This window comes from Vulpes lagopus, chromosome 1 (genome assembly GCF_018345385.1).
Source record: "Vulpes lagopus strain Blue_001 chromosome 1, ASM1834538v1, whole genome shotgun sequence".
In the NCBI taxonomy this organism is placed as follows: Eukaryota; Metazoa; Chordata; class Mammalia; order Carnivora; family Canidae; genus Vulpes; species Vulpes lagopus.
In genome coordinates this window covers 52,465,213-52,486,232 of record NC_054824.1, presented here as the reverse complement: position 1 = coordinate 52,486,232, position 21,020 = coordinate 52,465,213, and the positions used below count along the sequence as shown (strand labels likewise).

Below are 21,020 nucleotides of genomic sequence, written 5' to 3'. Positions count from 1 at the left end.
ATCATGTTGTACATTACATCTCCAGGACTTAATTTATCTTAAAACTGGAAGTTTGTAGCTTTTGTTCTCCTTCACCAAATTCTCTCCCCACCCCACCCCACCCCACCCCCCACATCTGGCAACCACCAATCTGATCTGTTTCTATGAATTTGGGTTTCTTAAGATTCCATATGTAAGTGAGATCACACAGTATTTGTCTTTTTCTGTCTGACTCATCTCACTTAGCATAACGCCCTCAAGGTCCATCCATGTTGTCGCAAATGGTAGGATTTCCTCGCTTTTGTGTGACTGAATAATAGTCCATTGTATATGTATATATGTATATATACACACACACACACACCCCATATTTTCTTTATCCATTCATCTGTTGATGGACGCTTAGGTAGTTTCCATACTTTGGCTATTGTGAATGATGCTGCAATGAACATGGGAGTGCAGGTAGTCCTATTTTTAATTTTCTAAGGAACCTCTATACTATTTTCCATAGTGTCTGCACTAAATTACATTTCTGCTAATAGTGTACAAGGATTTAGATTTGGATCATCTTAAAGGACAGAGGTTTAGAAGCATTTCATTGTTGTAGTGATCCAAACCCATGCCCCTCATTTCTTCATCAAAATCCCACTTGCTGCTCTTGCCTGTCAATGAATATTGATGGTGGGGATGGGAGGTATAGGTAAAGAGAAAGGGATCTTCCTGAGGTGAATGGCATGTGGTGGAAGGGTAGCAGCTGCTAAAATCCACATGCACCTTCTCTTCATAAAGATCGCCCCCTGGATTTGGCCATAATGGACGGTAGCTACTTTCAGCTGCAGGTGGTTCCACTGGAATCTGCTCGGTAAAGGGTTCTGAAGAGTTCTGGGAAGGGGGGAAGTCATAAGGCCAGCTGGTCAGAGGAAAAGGATAATTGGGACAACAGTTGTCATTAAGAGAATTTCTCCCCAAAGCAGTGTTTTTATTCCACGTTTGCCGATCATCGTAGTCAGAGAAGACTCCAGAAACAGGATGAAGCAGGTCCCCACTATTATAGATCCAACTACTGGACAGTTTGCATTTCTCATAGAGCTTAGTGGGGCCCAAGGTGGAAGTGGGGTCTGCCAAATCAGTGGTTCCCCCCAAACAATAAGTCTTGGAGAAGAATAAGCAATCATTCAGTGACTTCTGCTGGGGAGGCTTAGCTATTAAACGTCCACTGTAACTACCAGGCAATTGGACGCCTTCCTGGAAAGACCAAGTTAAAGGTAAACTTCCCCAACTTTGAGTTTCACCTGAAAGAGACTAGAAAGGAAAGCGAAAAGCTCACATTAATAAGTTAAGCAAATTGACACAACTACCACAGGCACCCAGAGTTACTCTGTACAAATAAGCACGCCGTCCGATTTTCCTCATTCCTTACATACTTGAAGCACAAGTGCATGGGGCAGTTTTTACCACAAGCACTGAGAGAAGCAGTTTGCCTCCATTTCCACTCTGAAGCCTATTGACCAGTAAGAGCTGAATTACTCTTACTTCTTTGGCTCTGAGCAGAGTGAGTGGGCTTAAAATGTTTCATCCTCAAACACAAATCTAGTATTGTAACTGCCTTTGTGAGAAACTTGTAAGAGACTAAGAAAATCAAACTACAGCTTCATAGGTTTGTATCACACTCGGTATAACTCTCAGGGGATCTCTCACACACTCTTTCTCGCTAGCTCACTCAATCTCTCTCATGCACACATGCATGTCATTTCTTCCTTGACTTTCTATTTTTTAGTGCTCTTTGCAATCCGAGAGCCTAGGCTTGTTGTTTTTTTCAAGAGATTCTTCTCTGTGTTCATGGGGATTCTATTGAATCATAGATAGGAGGACCTCTAGAATATGAAGTAGTAAGTTTGTTTCTATAAATAAAGTGTACTACTTTCCAGTTAATCATAGGAAAAGAAGCTGGTTGAAAATTAAGTTTTCTGCTTACTTATGTAACTAGAGGGTGGAGGTAGAGAGATGATGACCAGGTGGAGTGAGTGGGAGAATATGCCCTTCAATTTGTCCCATGACTGGGAGAAGGGATGAGGAACCAGTCATTTGGGTTTCAGGGACTCACGTTTCCCTATAACTGACCCAAATGACAAATTTTTTTTTCTATGTAAGACACAGTTAGAACCCCTAGGGAAGGACTGGCTCCATCTCTCTTCTCATGAAAAGAAATGTGGAGCACTGAGCAGTAGTAAAATATAAGAATTAGTATCACTGTCAAGCAGACAAACCCACAAACCTATATTATGATGCCCATAAAGCCATAGATTTCAAATCACAGTTTGGCTTCCCAACCCCCAACCCTCCAGATGGCCAATATTTTCAGAAACGTCCTGGTTATTTCATCTTGATAGAGTGTGCTCATCTATTTAGGGGAAGAATGGGAATTTTGGAAAAAAAATTTAAAACATAAGGCTAATATTTTGTGGTTCATTTCTAAACCAAAACAAAGTGCCAAATATAGGTTAAGAACTAATCCCAATCTCTCCTTATAATTCTAGTAGGGAAGATGATTCTAAAGTTATATGGAATTTAAGAGCATTTGAGAGCATACTACAAAGATGGTAGAAATTAAGAGGAAAACTCCAGATTCCATTTCTTTTCTCTGGTGGATGCTGCCTTGTAGCTGAGCCAGAAGGTATCATTTTGACTTCATTCGTAGGTAGCAAGGGACCAGGGATATGTATTGCCCCCACCATAGGGGCAGTGAGTTGCTGTATGTTTTGAACACACACAGGAAACAGGTTACCTTTGTCTCTGGGCTCCCCTTCAGCTTTAAGGAGACAGAGGAAGATGCTGTGTGTGCTTTCTTCGTTGTTCTTCTTGCCTCGGCTTCCAATTTAGTTTCTGGTTTTGGATGATCGTGCTCTCCTTTTGACTTACAGGAGACAAGGAGGTAAAATAAATAGCAAGATTGTACTTCATAGTATGTAAAGTTTTTCCTTGGGCCCTGCCATCTAACTAGGTGTTTCTGCTGTTGGTGACTGTCACAAGACTACATAAACGTCTCGGGTCCATTATGTGCTTTCCTGCCTGCCTTTGTTCATGGCTCCCCTCGCCCACCTGGCAAAGCCATATTCTCAATAACAAGGGACACTTATGAAGTGCTTCCCATGGAACATGCAAGTGGCTGCATCAAACACATGACCTCACTGAATCTTCAGCACAGCCATCAGTAGTGCCACCATTACTGCTCCCAGCTTACAGAGCAGGAAATCGAAGCATGGAGAGACTCCATCAGCCAGGCAACCTCTTTCCCCTGCCCCCAGAGCCCACAATTCAAAGCATATTGGAGCTGGCCAAGCCAGCTCTAAGACATTCAGGAATTCTGTGAGCTGCCTGGTAACTGGAAATGAGCCATAGTGGGAACTGTCATCAACACAGATGCTGGCCCACCCTGGGAATCATTTTCTTCTTGTATGGCTGGTAGACCAGCATGCCATCGATCTAGGTAGGCCCAGGCAGGCTGACATCAGAGATCACCCTTTATCCTGTTTATACCACCCCCCACCCTTATGCACTTCTTAATATTCACATTTTATGTTAAGCTGGGACTTAGGGGAGTAAAGTAACATGTTTAGGTTTACAGAGTTGGTGAGAGGCCAGAGCTGGTATTCAACCTCGGGTTTGAGGAAGCTGACCACAGGCCGCAGCGCTGTGCTAGCCTGAGTGTGATCATATTAGGGACAGCTGCTTCCCACAAGGAGCTTGAGGCAGAACCAGCCAGCTCCTCTCCTGGGACTCCAGTACCCTGTGCCTCTGTTCAAGGGTGGGTACAGACATGTGCTTGCCCAGAGTGTGCCTCAGGGTTGGTGCAGGCTCTGATTCACCTGTCCATCTCCTGGATGAAACTTCCCCTGTGCTCTGTACACATTTCTTGAATTAAAGAGAAGTGGCATCTCATAACTCTAACTCAAATCCAACCTGGAAGAATATGAAGCGTCCATCGTGCCTCCAGAAGTTGGTGACCGGGAAGCCCCCATGGCCTCGGCAAGGAATCAGCTTCAGAGGCCCATCACAATTAGGACAGCGTTTCCCTGAAAGAAAGCACAGGAATGTGACCATGCCAGCTGACTCCTGAGTCTGTGCAGCCCTGGCACTTTGAGCTTGCCTCCAGCATGGCAGAGAATATACCTGGGCACAGCTTTATGGACTTCCTTCCACTGGGCATTGCCTCTGACTCTGGGAGCCTTGGACATTTAAGTGTCTCAGACCAGTCTCACACAGGGGTAGAGGAAGTGGTTTCTTTCGGAGTAGGATATTTCACAGGTCAAGGGAGAGCTCTTCTGAGCAGAAAATCCCTCCCTACTTATTCATTGATACTTGAAATTCTTTGCAGAGAAGAGGACAGAATTCTTTTCCTTCACAATAAGAATTAAGGGGCAAGGAGCAAAGTCACATGAGAAAAAGAGCGCAGATCCTAAATTTTCATTCAAGTGTAAATGACTGATACCAGATGCTTTCCTCGGAGAACAAGTTTTAAAGACATATTACAAGGGAAGAACATGAAGTAACTTGAGGTCTAAAATGGGCAAGGCACAGGGAATGCTGAATGTATTGGTTTCACAATCCAATGAACATGATAAAGAGAAACAAAATGAACATGATTATGGCATGGACCTAAATGGTGTGGAATGGGGTTGAATCTCAAACTTTGTCCCACGGCTCCCACTCCAGATCAAAGCCTTCACTGAGCTCATGGGAGGGATCCATTCCCCAAGATGTCAAGTGGCAAGTGTGATCAACAGCTTTCTCCTAGACTCTATGTGGGTACACTGATGAACTAATGTGAGTCCCCTAAGTGACACACCTGCTTTTGAACAGAAGCTTTGAGTCAGATGCCTTCACCCAAGGGAGCAGTTTTATTGGTGGGTGCCCTGGGCATGGTAGATCCACAGGGCAGATCCTGGGGGGTGAGGAGGCTTGTTGGCTCTATATAAGGTGTTCTGAATAAAAACAGCCTTGATCTCTACCACACTCCACACCCCTCAGGATGTGCTGGGATGAAGCAACCTTTGGGGAGGAGCCTCTAAGTGCAGCCAGCTTCCTCACTGTACCAGCAACCCTACTCACTCTGCTGCTTCTGCCGGGCTTTGTCACAGATGGCAGGTCTCAGGTAAATCTTGCGGCCCTCCTCGGCGGAGCAGTCACGGCTGCACACCACCACACCCAGGCAGGACTTCTTGAGGATGCGGGAGTTATGGTTGTTGGTGTTGCGCATGGCCCAGCTGCTCAGATGCCGTTGTGCATTCCTGTCCTCAGAGCTGTAGATGTGCTTCTCATAAGAATCTGGCCATTCCTGGAACCAGTCGGTCTTTTTGACATTCTAAGAGAAACACAAAGAATCATGCTATATTGGAAGTGAAAAAACACAACTGTTCATAGATGTGAGGCTGTTTGGGCACCCAAGAGCCGTTGAGACCTTTGGCAAAGACCATCCAGGGTTTCATTCTGACAGTGGGATCTGAGCGTGGTGCAGCAGCAGCAACGGGACTGCTATGTCTAGGAAACATCTGCTCCCCAGACCAAAATGCGTTGTAATTCAGTGCCCCTGCATCCCCTGAGTTCTACCCCATTGATGTTTCTCTAGCCCTTGATGGTAAGACTTATTGACCCTTTCTCACTAAGAATTTTTGAGGGTGAAGTAATACGCTCTTACACAATCACAGTGGAAAACATTGTGGTGGGGTAGTGAGATAATGTCTCATACCACACTGTAGTTACCTTATTGGGAATGCAAAGAGGGTTTATGCGGTCACCAGAGATAAGCAGTGGGAAAACTGGAGAGCCCAGGCTTGGGAAGGTTCTGACAGCCGTCTTCTCCCCTGGGGAGATTTTCTTCCTTTTTCTCTACTTCTAGATCCATGGGCCTCCAACAAGGCAGAGGAGCAGGGAAGAGTTTACTTTGGCTATGCTCTAGCCCAGCACTGGCACTATATTCCCCATGTGTGAACATCTAAGCTCTCCTTAAAAAGATCAGGGACACAGTACATTCAATCCTTCTGGCAATCGTTGGGCTTTCTGTACTTCTGTTTCTTCATCCGTAGAAAAGGGATTATGAGACCTGCCTACCGCAAGTGTGGTTTGGAGAATATGCTAATATATAAAAAATCCTCAACACAGCACCTAGCATAGGATAAGCTCTAAATAAATGTTAGTAACTGATGTTGAGGCACACATTCCTTAGGCCCTTTGGTGTATAGATCCTGCACTTGACAGATCCCGCCTAATTCTCAAGAATGACAATCATTAAGCAGTCTCTGTGCTCAAACTTAGGTTGTGTCCATCCTCATAGCCTCCAGAGGTCTGGCATGATAGAAGAACATTTTTCATCAAGAAGATTCTAGAAGGTCAGAGAGAAGATTCTGTAAGGTCCAGAAGGAGAGATCAGGGTGTGCCTCTCTTTTGATTCCACAACAAGAAAGCACAGCATAGAATATGAGAAAAAAATGACATTTTAGAAGGAAAAGAGAAAAAACATCAACTTCAGGATGGGGAAGTTGGTGTTTATTGAGTTAGATTTCAAGTTTAGAATGTGCCAAAGAACTTTGTAATGTGAGACTCTGGCAAATGACTATCTCTGAAGCCTCATTTTGCTCTTTTCCAAAATGGACATAGTGATAAAGTATTCTTCAAAAAAGTACCGTGAAGAGCAGATGTGTTATAAACCGTAAATCTGATATAATGATAGTTGTCATTTGAATGGAATGTCACAGGAACTCAGTGAATCTGAGGAAACAAATGAAAGTTTTCATGTACATGGAGAGGTAGTGTTCGTAAACAATTAAGAGCTGGTCTGCAATCTAGGGCCCATAGGTCAAATCCAGCCCACTGCCTTGTTTTATACATAAATGAAGTTTTTTATTAGAACACGGCCACGCTCATTCATTAGTGTGGTCTATACATACTTTACACTACCATGGCAGTCTAGTAGTTGTAGCAGAGACTGCAAGGCCCACAAAACCTAAAATTTTGACTGGCTCTTTACAGAAAGTTTCCTGACTCCTGGTTAAGAGCAAGGCCTGTGGGACGCCTAAGTGGCTCAGCAGTTAAGCGTCTGCCTTTGGCTCAGAGTGTGATCCTCGGGTTCGGGGATTGAGTCCCGCATCAGATTCCCTGCGAGGAGACTGCTTCTGTCTCTGCCTCTCTCTCTGTGTCTCTCATGAATAAATAAATAAAATCTTTAAAAAAAGAAAAAGAACAAGGCCTGTGAAGTAAGTCTTTTTTTTTTTTTAAAGATTTTATTTATTTATTCATGACAGAGAGAGAGAGAGAGAGAGGCAGAGACACAGGCAGAGGGAGAAGCAGGCTCCATGCAGGGAGCCCGACATGGGACTCGATCCCGGGTCTCCAGGATCACACCCTGGGCTGAAGGCAAGGCTAAACCACTAGGCCACCCGGGCTGCCCTGTGAGGTCAGTCTTAACAAAGTTCCTTGCCCTCTGTGTGCCTCCACTTCCTGCTCTCCTGGGCATGTTAGGAAGACTGAACGAGTTAACATACACAGAGCATTTAAAACAGCGCCTGGAGCACCAGATCCAGGGCCGCAAGCAGCCAATGTGGTTGTAAGAGCCACTGGCTTTCAGGAGGGAGAAGACCCACGGAGAGGTCACTGCATGCTTTAAGCCTTGCCAAGACAAACACAAGATGGGAGTCCGAGCCCCAAATAAGCAAAAACTTTATTATTGGTGCAACTTCTTCCACGGCTTTCTTTCTCAGAGCAACGGTGCAAGCAACCCCTTCCTGTGCTGGACTGTGAGAAAGGGAAGCTGCCCCAGGGGGACAGAGGAAGGAGTGTGGCATCTGGTAAAGTCCCCTCTGGTCCATCAGGCAGCCACAGCAGAGCTTCTGAGAAACAGGCATGACCAGGCCAAGATGCTGAAAGGACTGTCTGTTTTTCCCAGGTTCTTCCCCTCTCTGTCTCAATTCCCTGGTAATTCTGAGCTGAGGAAGATTCACCTCAGGCAGCCCCTTCCTGCTTCCTCCACTGGCCTTCTCTTCTCTTCCTTCTGACCTCAGGCTCTAAACAATGTTCTCTTGTTTTCTGTGGTCACAGAAATGCCATAGAAAGCATATTTTATCTACTGAAATAAGAAGAATGCAGGTTGAAACACTAAAATATGGACATTTGACTATAAAAATCTACGGGTGCATTTAAATTATTCAAACACAAAGCCCAGCTGTCAGGGTAGCACAGACAAGGGCAACGCAGACTAAAGAAAAGCGGAGATTTTCATTTTCAAAGGTGAGTGGCCCCTGCAGGCTGGTCAGAGCCTGAAATCCCATGAACCAGGAGGAGGGGAAGGTATATGTGTCTCAGGTGTTCAGAGGAAGAAATGATCTCCACCGTCTTTGTTTCCCCGTTTTCTCTCAGTTTAATGTATATTTTGATCTTCTTTTTTTATAATGAAAAAATTTATATTTAGATTCATAGCCAGCTGGACTCAGTTTAGATGATCCCAGTTTTGTTGGCAACATCCAAAGCATCATAGTCAGGAGCCAGTCAAACATATGCTTTCTTCTCTCCATCAGGCCTGATCAAGGCATTGACCTTGGCCACATCAAGTCATACAGCTTCTTCACTGCCTGTTTGATCTGCTGCTTATTGGCCTTGACATCCACAATGAACAGGAATGTTGTTGTCTTCTATTTTCTTCACGGCTGACTCAGTAGTCAGGGAGGACTTGATCAAACTTGTTTCTCCTGGGGGCGCTCTTTCGAGGATATTTGGGCTGCCTTCCAAGACGCGGAGTCTTGGGTCATCAGAACGTAGGTGATGTGCGGATCTTCTTTTTTTCTTTTTTTTTTTTTGTGACCGTGCACGCCTTTCAGCACAGCTTTCTTAGTTTTCAAAGCCTTTGCTTTGGCTTCAACTTTGGGAGGGGCAGGGGCTTCCTTCTTTGCCTCGGTGCCATCTTCGTGAAAGGGCTTGATCTTCCTCTTTGAAGCTTCCTCTTTGGCTTGTGGATTATTTACAAACATGTTGTTTCGTTTCCATGTATTTGCAGATCTAATAGCCTTTTGCTATTAATTTCTAGTTTGGTTCCACTGTAGTTGGAGAACGTTGTGTGTTTTCAATTATTTTAACATTGTTGAGGTTTGTTTTAGGGCTTACAGTATTTTCTATCCTTTTTAAAAGAATATTTTATTTATTTACTTTTAAGTAGGCTCCACACTCAATGTGGGACTTGAATTTATAACCCTGAGATTAAGAGTCACATTCTCAACCTACTAAGCCAGCCAGGTGCCCCAGGGCTTATAGTATTTTCTATATTTGATGATCTTTTAAAAGTCTTTAAAGTTTGTTTTTTGTTTTTAGTAGCCTCTATACCCAGTGTGGGGCTTGAACCTGCAATCCCCAGATCAAGAGTCACATACTTTTCTGACTGAGCCCGCCAGGTACCAGTACATTTGTCCATCTTTTAAACTTTTTTTCTTTTTTCCCCCCAGCAGCCTCTCCACTGGCAGCCTACTTTGCCAGTCCCATCAGTAACATACTGATAATTCTGACAACATACTGACTTGAGAAAATCACTAGGAGTAAATATGTTCATATCAAGCAAGCTCTTCCCTATGCTCAATTTTTAGACTTGGATGCTTAAGGGAATCTTTGACATTTTTTGACACTGAAATTAAAACATAACCAAATTCCTATAATGCAAAGGAACACAGGTTTCAAATGACTGATAGGGATTTCTGAAAGCTTTGTAAATTTGAGGCTCCAGAAAGGTAAAATTTAAAAAGAAAGAACAATTATTTCTTAATCTTGTTTAGCAGATCTCCATAAAATATTTTCTTCTTTTCTGATCTTGTGTTTAATTTCTAACTTTTCATGAGTAACTCTTTGTTTTTCCTCTCAGTTAAGACGTTTATAATTTAAAGGGAATATTCTTAAGGCCTCCAACATGTAAATCTAATGAATTTATATTCTATAATCTCTTTGGGTAACATCACTGGCAGTTTAATCAAACATTTCTCTGACTTCTGTAATTTTTTTTTACTAAGAAACGCAATCTTCTAGCTCACTTAAAATCTTTGCAACTCCATGGAATCCTAGAGCACCCATTCCTCCTTATTCTGCTTTGCCTAACTACTTAGAGCTCCAATAGGGTCCCTTAAGAATTAAATATACACTATTATATAAAACTAATAAAATGAAAATGAAAATTTTGAAATAAGCTATCAAAAACAACTACCTCACCGTGTTATTATATTAAAATTGATTTCACATAGACTATAATCCACTTTCATATAAAGCAATTATCTGCAGGTTTTCTTTAGTGCTATGAATAGCTTAATTCTTCATAAATAAATGTTACCAAATAAAACAGGGAAAGCAAATAGAAACACATTTAAGCAAATCAGATACAAGGGAAAAATGTAACTTATGGAACACAGAAAAAACAATTCAACCAGAATTTTGGTTTCTATAGAAATTTTCAGGAACTTATCTCTTTTGGGCCAACTGGAAACCAAACTCCAAGTGTTATCAAAGGAAAAAATTTAACTCAACAAAATGCTTGTAACTCAAGAATAACTCCTTAGGCTAATGCTGCAATTTCTGGCCTTTGTTGAAGGGTCAAAATTCAAAACAAAAAAGTCCTTATTTGCTCAGACCACACTAAGTAAGGTGGCCTGGAGTACTCCAGTTTTCAAACTCTCCATCACTTGCCTCTCTCTGCTCTTCTTCCTTCTCTTTCTCACTCTACCCAGCTAAGCAAGGGAACTTCCAGCAGGCACCAGAAGCATTTCTCCTACTATAGAAGCAGTAAGGTCCCCATCCCCATCACATCGGGAGCTTACTTATGGAGTGGCAGAGTAATTCTGGCTCCAGTAGTGGGGATTCAATGACCAAGGGAGCCCAATATAGGTGGAGCTGTCCAGGAAAGTTGAAATGAACTTGAAATCAAGGGGAATGTCAGCAAGGAGGACATAGCCATGAGCTCACCTATCTGACTAACAGCAATGTGACCTGATCATGCAGGCAAATGATAATTGACAAGAAATTGAGAATCTGGTTTACCTGTTAATTCTTTAGCACCAAGACACATCTGATTACTCTTACTGGCTCATTGTGATTACATTTAGCCACTTGAACTCACTGAAAGAGCTCAGATTTCCCTTCCCTTAAAAGTTTAAGGCAAATGCAACCTTGCTGGCTAAAATCATGGTCCAGGAATTAACTAATTGGAGACATGGCTTCTTCTTTGTGGTTGACTCACCAGGTTTTAGATTGGCCTGTATTTATGTTTAGACTACGTATATTTTTAGATCTTTTCTCCATAAAGACTGTCCTCAAACCTTGGGATTTTGTGAGTTAAATTCTGTTTTTTTGGAAGTAAGCTCTATGCCGAACATGGGGCTTGAACTTTTATGATCCTGAGATCAAGAGTTACATGCTCGGGATCCCTGGGTGGCACAGCGGTTTGGCGCCTGCCTTTGGCCCAGGGCGCGATCCTGGAGACCCGGGATCGAATCCCACGTCGGGCTCCCGGTGCATGGAGCCTGCTTCTCCCTCTGCCTATATCTCTGCCTCTCTCTCTCTCTCTCTCTCTCTGTGTGTGACTATCATAAATTAAAAAAAAAAAAAATTAAAAAAAAAAAAAAAGGAGTTACATGCTCTACCGATTAAGCCAGCCAGCAGCGAGGCACCTCTGTACACAGGTTTAATTTGAAAACTACTCATGCTTAGAAACAAAATCAGGTTTTCTCTGCTGTTGTGCTATTGGAACACCCTGTACTTGTACTCAGAGAAAACTGGCTGGTGTCAGGAACAGAGCAGGTGCTCTCACCACACTGCTAAAGTGAGTATTAGGAAAAAAAAAGAAGTGATTCTGCTCCCAATTTTGACCAAGAAAAACAAAGAAAACACTTTCTTAGGTATTCAAGGCTGTCAAGAGTTACAGTCAATACTCATGAGATTGTGACCCTTTTCAGGAACTCGTAATAAACATTTTTAATGTAGGTAAGGCTAAACCAACATCAGACATTTGCTGCTTGGACCAAGTGAATCCTAAAGCAATTATATTTGAACCTTTAAAATGAAAATGTAATTTAAGGGAAATAAAATGGGAAAGCAAAACTGGTGTACCACATTAGCCTGGAATAGAGATTTTTACCAATGATGGGTTTGAGTGAATTGAGTACCTGTAGTAGTTCAGGGCAGGCTCCCTTGGGGCTGGATTATGGAGAAATGGTGTCAAAATAAACACAAGTTAGAGGAGTGACCAGAAGCAAGTGAAATGAAGATTTATAAAGATATAACACACAGCTGAAAGGAGGACAAAGCACTCATGAAACAAATATAGGGGAGCGATGAATTAGCGAGGGCAAGTGGACTTTGAGCCCTAGATCTGATCATGATGTTGTCCAGGCCCAAAAGCCTAAGGGCTGCCCACTTCCTAGAAAAACAACTGAATCTTCTTATGATAGTTTGTTTCTAAACTATGTTTCCAGCCAGTAGTCTACCCAGTCTCCTTGGTGAATGCCTGTGCACAAGCTCCCTCAAATGTAGAAGCTTCATAGACTCTGGTGCTCTACTCTGCCTTGATGGTCTTGTTTGCTTCCTTCCCCTGCCTTAATCCTTTTACATTTTACAATGCACTTCTCCAGAGAAACCCTTTGCAAGAATCTCTGCCCTGCTTCCCATGTCCAAGACATGCTGAATTACATATTTCCTCTTTCAAGTACCTCCAGCATTTTTCTGCATGACATAGGTTCTCTGTTCAGGCATGGATCTTGTTCCATTTGCCCAGAAGACCATGAGCCCTTCCAAGAAAGTTAACATAGCTTAATGGCCCCTGTATCCCCAGAGCCTGCTGTAGTGTCTGGCACATTCTAGTTACTCAGAAATGTTTGGAGTCCTTTTAAAAAAAATTAATTTATTTTAGAGAGAGAGGGAGGGAGGGAGAGAGAGAGAACACACAAGTAGGGGAGTGTCAGAGGAGAGGGAGAGAGAGAATCCCAAAGCATGCTCCATGCTCGGCATGGAGAGGGGCTCGAGCTCACAACCCCGAGATCATGACTGGAGCCAACATCAAGAGTTGGACACTTAACCGACTGAGCCACCCAGGTACCCCATGAAACATTTGATGAAGACATCAGCGTTCACTGTTGCCAAAAATTAACCCATAAAGCTTGACATGTCTGAGGTGTATAAGGGGATGTGGAATTTCAGGGAATGGAACAAGTCATTAGCATTCAGGTGATCATCTTGAAACTTGAAGCATGTGAGTGGATGAGCAGGAAAGAATTTGGTCTATAAGTTGCAGGAATGTGCCTACACATTGCAGAAATAATCATCCTGGCAAGAACATAAAATTATGAAAAACAAACTCTTAGTTCCTTGTATGAAATTTACAACAACAAAAAAAAAAAAAAAAAAAAAAAGAAAGAAAGAAATTTACAACAATAACAAGTGATTGCAACTGATACTTTAAACCACATTTTTTTGGTGCCCAAACAGGTGGTCTGAGGAACATTAATCACTTGAGGGGCTCCATCCACAAAGAAGGCTCCAGGGTCAAAAACCAGTCGGGGCCACAGTGCCTAACACAGCTTCCTCCTGGGAGCACCGCCAATACCACATTGATGGGAGTCTCTAAGTTTGCAGCAAAGAAGTCTGTTTAACTTTGTTGAACCTAGTATTTCTGTTTTTCTTCCTTACAATACCCACAAAAATACCTTGTCACTTGCACTCTACAGAACATACTTTGGGAAACACTATTCCAAACAGCTTGTATAAGGAATTACTGTTTTTCTTTTACTGAGGTGGTATCTGAGACTTAAGATCATTTTATGTAAAGTCACACAATTCTAAGCAGTGGAGCCATTCACTAATGAATTCCACGTTTGTCAATTGCTGTTAATACACCCCAGGTATCGTGTTAGCACTGGGCTGACAGTTCTAGAAAGCAGGCTGCCTTCCTAATCTCAGGTCACAGAATCCTAGACGGGTGAGTGCAACCAACTCATTTACAGAAGAAGAGAGTCTCAGTAAAGGTAAACACCTCCCTAAGGCTTTACAGATTAAAGAGGCAAAACTGGAATTCCAAGACAGGGCTTTGTCTCCATACCCTGGCTTCCACAGTGCAACCGCTCAGCCTCAATATACTCACAACCACATCTACTCACAAATTATACAACCTAATCTTGGAAATCTTTTCAAGACCTTTTTATTTTTCACCTCAACTGGTTCTTTTTTTTTTTTTTTTAAAGATTTTATTTATTTATTCATGAGACAAAGAGAGAGGCAGAGACATAGGCAGAGGGAGAAGCAGGCTCCCTGCAAGGGGCGGGATGTGGGACTCAATCCCGGACCCCGGGGATCACACCCTGAGATGAAATCTGAGCCACCCAGGCGTCCTTCAACTGGTTCTTGCTATAAGTTCAGAGCCAAGCATAAACCCAAATCAGGATGGTGTTGTCTTTACTTAGAAAATATTAAGGGGGGCAGCCTGGCTAGCTCAGCGGTTTAGCGCCGCCTTCAGCCCAGGGCATGATTCTGGAGAGCTGGGATCGAGTCCCACGTCAGGCTCCCTGCATGGAGCCTGCTTCTCCCTCTGCCTATGTCTCTGCCTCTCTCTCTCTCTCTCTCTCCCTTTGTGTCTCTCACGGATAAATAAATAAAATCTTTAAAAAAAAAAAAGAAAGATTATAGGCTCTGAAATCAGAATGATCCTGTAACTTGAGCTCACATTTAGTAGATGCACAACTGTGAGCAAATCTAACTTCCCCAGACTCAGTTTTGGCATTTGTGAAATGGAGAGGCATATTCTGCCTCTCTCTCTCTCTCTCTCTCTCTCTCTGTCTCTCATGAATAAATAAATAAAATCTTTAAAAAAAGGAAATATTAAGGAACACTGACTTTTTTTTTTTTTTTAATTTGAGAGAGAGTATGCATAAGCAGGCAGAGTGGAGCAGACAGAGAATCTTAAGCAGGCTCCACACCCAGTGCAGTCCAACGCGGGGCTTGATCTCACAGCTGAGATCACGACCCCAGCCCAAACCAAGAGTTGGAGACTTCACTGACGGGGCCACCCAAGAGCCCAAGGGACAATGGACTTCTAATCATTTTCTTGGCATATTTACAAGGGCACTTGTTGAAGAGTTATTTCCTGGGACACCTGGGTGGCTCAGTGGTTGAGCGTTTGCCTTCCGCTTTGGGCACAATCCCGGAATCTGGGATCGAGTTCTATATCGGGCTCCTCGCAGGGATCCTGCTTCTTCCTCTGCTATGTCTCTGCCTCTCTCTGTGTCTCTCATGAATAAATATATAAAAATTTTTTAAAAAGTTATTTCCTTGAGAAATCAAACTTTTTGATTAACTATAAATGATACATTTTCAAAATTTCATTGTGTATTTTTGTTGTAAATTTCCAAATTTAGTGTCTTGGGTAGCTGAGAATACTTTTGTTCTTGGAAATTCTCATTGGAAAAAGAACTTTTATAAACTCTGAGAAGTGGTGATTCCTTTCTTTTATCTCCAGATCTGAAGAATGATACGGATCCTCTGTCCCAGGAAAAAAATGCAAGTTAGTCACAGTGTTACCCACCATTTCAAAGAGTTCTCATACCCATACCCTTGCTCTGGGATGCAACATTGCATTGTGAATCTTCCACATACCTGCTTACTTCTACCTTTGATGTTTAGGAGACCCAGCTGCTACTTGGGAGCTGCAATCATGAAATTAGGAATAGGCAGCAATATAGGTCCCTGAGCCAGGTATAACTAAAATGTACCTTAAAGTTTCCCATAAAACAGCTACAACAATCACAAACCAATTAAGAGCAACTATAAAGGGGTGCCTGAGTGGCTCAGGCAGATGGTTAAGTATCTGCTTTCAGTTCAGGTCACAATCTCCAGGTCCTGGGACTGAGCCCCGCATCTGGCTTCCTACTCAGTGGGGAATCTGCTTCTCCTTCTCCTTCTGCCACTCCCCACTGCTCATGCTCTCTCTCAAATAAATGAATAAAATCTTTAAAAAAAAAAAAGGCAGCTATAAGGACAAATCCCTACAATAGATATTTCTATGATTCAGCTGTGATTTATTTAACCATCCTTAAATGAGTGAAAAGCAGTGTATACTTTGTGTCTTGTAGCTCTTCCAAAACCTACTGAGAGGTAACATAGGGGAGAATTTAAGAGAAAAACATAGAAAATCTTCATTAGACTTGAATTTGGAATGGTTATAAATTGAGGCTGTGGAATCTCATTTCTTCTGCCCTGCTTGGGTAAATACAAATTTTTTGTTCCCTAGAATCAGGCAGACTAGCTTGACCTTTTCATTACATGTTCCTGGTGATCTCCAGTCAGCCTTCCCAATGCCCTTTCCAACAACTTCCAATGAAAACATCCTTTGAATGCCAAAAGCGAGTCAAGGGAGGTCAGTTTTAGACAATATTTTCCACCAAATTAAGAGTTAAAAAGTCAAATGCCAAAAATGAAGTTAAAGAAAATATGAAAGTCTCTCTGTAGCTGAAAAATAGCCCATTGTGTATATACCCGGTATCACTTACAAAAGTTCTAGAAAAGCACTGTCCCATAAGAGCACTATCATTTGGATATTCCAGGTATAGATTTAATTTAAAACCATTACTATAGCAAATAAGGCTGTTTGGGAATTTGTGTACCATGCAGAGTCCATCTATACACAAATACCTTATCATGAACTTTATTCCACTACCTAGCTAGAGTGGGTATGACATGAGCCAAACCAAACTTTGAAAGAGAAGGGAAGTAGCATTTTCTTTGTTTCAGTCTATAACTGTTGTGGGTTGGGGGCATGGGGGCCAGTGTCTGATTCATAAAGATACATTCAAATTCTAGGTCATGACATCTTGTCTTAAAATTCTTCAGTTGGATGCCCAGCTAAAGCTCTGAAGGAGAGAAATTTACCCAACTTGGACTCTCACCAATTTCCTTCAGATTTTATCAAGTTAAGGCTTCATAGTCAAATGCTAAAGGCGATTCTTATAATAAGTACATACCTGTGGCAGTTTCATATCATTAATATCCCAGCTTAACATCTCTTTGTCCTCAGAATCAAAGTCTTCAGGCTCCATGACAATCAGCTTACCCACAGGTTTCCGTCTATTCAACTTCTAGCAGAAGTGGTGGAGAATTTTCCTTTCAAAGGCGTTTCATACAGTGGGATCAATCCACTCTTGAGCAGCTTAGACCTGGAGACTGTTTTCTGACACTAAAAAATAAGTGATAGTAATACTGACCGTTAAAGAGATAAAAATCAGTACTTGCCTGCCAGAAAAACCTGTTTCATTGACATTTTTTGCAAGCACCAACATACAAAATAAAAATACACTCTAGAAGTTGTTAGAGATCTTGTTGCAATAAAGCTTGACCATGGGGAATCAGAAGCACCAGGATCATTGCTTTCACCTCAGGTTTGGGCTGCCTTTCTCACTCTTACACCCAGGTTGGGAAAGCCTGAGTAGAGACCATTGTCACCTATAGGCAGTGGTTTTCCCCTAATACTTTGGGGCAGGAAGGAGAGGTGGCTTGCAGTTCTTTTCATGAATATACCTTTGTACACTAGCTAAAGTGTGGTTCAAGTTATGAGTGAGAAACATCACAACCAAATGTATCTATAAATGTTTTATAAACCTAAATTGCCACAGAGATTAATTTTTATCTCCTTAGTAAATCCAGTGTGTACTTTATATCTTCAAATATTGTCAATGGATATCCTCAAATCATATTCCCTCTAAAACCTTGGCATTATTGACATTTTGGACCTGATAATATTTTGCTGTGGGAGGTTATCTTGTGCACTATAGAATGTTTAGCATCATCCTTGGTTTCTGATCATTGAGTGTCAGTAGCAACACATCCCTTTGTTGTGACAACCAAAAATGTCTCCAGACATGGCCAAATGTCCCCTGGGTGGGGGGGCAAACTGTTTGAGAATGACTGCTTTAAATTAGTGTTTCTTGACTTTAACTCAAAGCACTTCAAAACTTCTTTCTTCAAGACTTTGTTGTTTTTTTTAAATTTTTATTTATTTATTAGAGAGAGCACAAGTAGGCAAAGTGGCGGGCAGAGGGAGAGGGAGAAGCAGACTCCCCACTGAGCAGGGAGCCCAATGTGGAGCTCAATCCCAGGACCCCGGGATCCTGACCTGAGCCGAAGGCAGACGCTTAACCAACTGAGCCACCAGGTGCCCCCTTTAAGACTTTCTAATAGAATCTCCCTCTTCCTTGCCCCCTCCCAAAAATTCTATCTCAATCTCACTTTACTTTGATTAAATTATATTATGTAAGTGATAGAGATTAAAAAATGTTTGTGCAAATTGCATTTCTTCCTCTGAGAGGAATACCACTCTGGTTTCTAAATGGTTAAAGGAGATTTAGCCTCCCAAAAAAGGAAGAGAAAAAGAGGAAGGAAGGAAGGAAGGAAGGAAGGAAGGAAGGAAGGAAGGAAGGAAGGAAAGAAAAGAAGAAAGAAAGAAAGAAAGAAAGAAAGAAAGAAAGAAAGAAAGAAAGAAAAAGAAAGACAGACAGAAAGAAAGAAAGAAAGAAAGAAAGAAAGAAAGAAAGAAGAAAGAAAGAAGGAAAGAAATGTTCTACACTGTGGAAAAAGCTAGTCATTTTGCAGATGAAATGTGTTTATTAGTAGAACACAAAGTGAAATATGTTTACATGTGTGACATCTCCATTTGCTTATTAAAACAAGGATGTAATGATGTGACATAAAACAACTTAATAGTAAACTTGCACTATGATTACTTTAATAGTCTCCAGCCAACGAAGTCTCATGGGCTTTCTTCCTTAGTTATTTAACTGTATATAACCCTAATACTTTTCAGTCACTGAGATATGCTGAGGACAAGAATATGAATACAGAAATATATGACCATTATATAACAAGCTAATAAGGGTCTCTTCGCCCTCCCACCACATTCACCTACAACCTAGTGGTCAAAGAACATGAAGTCCATTACCCTTGTTTCAAACACTGCCATGCAAGGTTAAATCCCCAAGAGTTTTAAGTCAAATTCTGTTTGGGAAATAAGCATTGAGTTGCTGAAGAAATGCTGCCATAAACTCACTTGAAATCAAATTTCAATTACAAGTTTATGAGACACAAAGATCGAGTGTCAACATGATAGCAGCAGTTTTATGTACTTACCTCTTTGAATGTTAACAACAGTAACTCAGACGGTCTAAAACTTGTTATAGCTAATCAGAACAGATTGATCTTTTTAAAAAAATATCTCGAATAACAAGATTCACATCTCAAAAATTCAAAAGCGTTTGAAGCAACACAGACATAATTCTTCTGTTTTTAAATTAAGGGGAGGGGAGTAAAAATTCTTGCTGCACAGAAGTTACATTGCTTTTTTGATTTTCTCAGATATGAATTGTTGCCAAATGAACAAACATTAATTTAATATTCCCCCTGGAAGTTAAGAATACTTGATCTTAGCCAAAAGGCCGAGAAGCGATGAAAGTTAAGAACAAAACAGGAAAAAAAAATGTTTGCAGCCCTTCGAAAAATAAACAACTAACTCAGTTTTCTTCCAGAATTAAAAAACTAATTTTGTAAAGACTTCCTTTTTTTTTTTTTTTAAGCAACTTGCACCAAAGTATATTCAAATTTCATCATTTCTACAGAGAACCAAGTACAACAACTGAAACCCTGGAGGAGTAGGGTGACAGAATATTCCTTACATTGGCCTCTCCTCAGGATTTCTGGCTTCCTTACCTTCTGACTTCTTATGGAAATGCAGACAATACAGTGTCATAAAAATCTCATCTCTGGTTCAGGTCCCAGCAGGTTCTGATCATTTTCTACGCAGAAGCTGTAGTTCCCTAATCCAGGTCAAGGTACACTATGCTAATGAGCTCTGGCAAAAGTCCAATCAAAATTTAGATGCTCTCAGCTTGGGATAGGTGAAAGAGCTTGGGATAGGCAAGAGTGATCCAGCCCAATTGGCCCCAGAATGCCAGTAATGTGATGGATATTTCAAAGTTTCACCTCTGAACTTTCTCCTCCTTTAGTTTAAGAGGGGATTTTAACTGAAATGGACATTGAAAAAAGAACCTCATGAGGAAGTACAGGTGTTTTTCTGCTCATCATTTCATAAGTTGGGCTCATAACAGACTGATTTAATAGTAGATTCTAATTCTACCACTTACCCCTGCCTCTGTATGAGAGAGAACAGAGAGACAGACAGAGGTAGAGAAATACCATGCTGATGGAACTTACTGGAATAGATATTAGATAGCCAACATTCCTAAACCAGAAATACTAAAATGCTATTTATTCTACACCTACCAATTATGCCCCCACTAATTCTGAGTGTTCCGATCTCCTCAAATAATATCATGCTCCCAAGTCAGTTCAGTCCACATGCTGTGTTCCAGGCTGTCTGCTAGGCTCTCGAGATCTAAGGGAGAATTAAAACATTGAATTTCATAGTAGAAAAGACAAACAAAGACACTAAATAAGCCTAAGATAACTTAATGCATGGAACAGAGGCATTCTAGAAAGAATGTGGAAGGAGAAGTTATGAAGTGGAAGGGAAGCTAATCTGGGGAAACTTCTTCCACCATCATGATGCCCGATTAGCCTTTTGAAGGACAAATGGATATTTGTTAAGGCATCAAAGAATGGAAGGTGTTTCAGGTAACGGTGATATTGTGAGCAAAGAGAAAGTCATGGGAAGAGTTAGTGTCCTCAACATTAGAAGTAGGCGACTGTCAGGAAGGCCCTGACCATGGAAGACAGGATGTGGACAAAGGGATGAGCAGGCCAGAGGGCAAAATCCTCGGGAAGACTTAAAATCTTGTATTGTGTAGTTGCTAAGAGATCGTTGGCAGTGTTGAGATTTCTCACTAGTGTTTCAGTTCATGAATGAATTTCTCTTCTGCCTAGAGGTTGAGACACTGAAGAATTTTCTGGTGCTTTATCACACTAATCTTGATCTGCTCCTTGTAGTCCCTCCTTGGTCAGGGGGTTCTTTCAACATCTCCAGACACGCTGTG

General features: G+C 41.7%; 1 protein-coding gene across 1 annotated transcript; it reads right to left on the bottom strand.

Moving 5' to 3' along the window:
- Window positions 1–394: 394 nt before the first annotated feature.
- Window positions 395–19,839, bottom strand: GCM1 (glial cells missing transcription factor 1). The gene is made up of 6 exons (XM_041757589.1): window positions 19,738–19,839; window positions 17,004–17,215; window positions 5,089–5,341; window positions 3,940–4,052; window positions 2,765–2,893; window positions 395–1,281 (listed from the first exon to the last, which is right to left on the bottom strand). Exons 2-6 carry the CDS (start codon window positions 17,076–17,078, stop codon window positions 544–546), a joined length of 1,308 nt encoding a protein of 435 aa, XP_041613523.1. The 5' UTR covers window positions 17,079–17,215; window positions 19,738–19,839; the 3' UTR covers window positions 395–543.
- Between the last annotated feature and the right edge of the window lie 1,181 nt (window positions 19,840–21,020).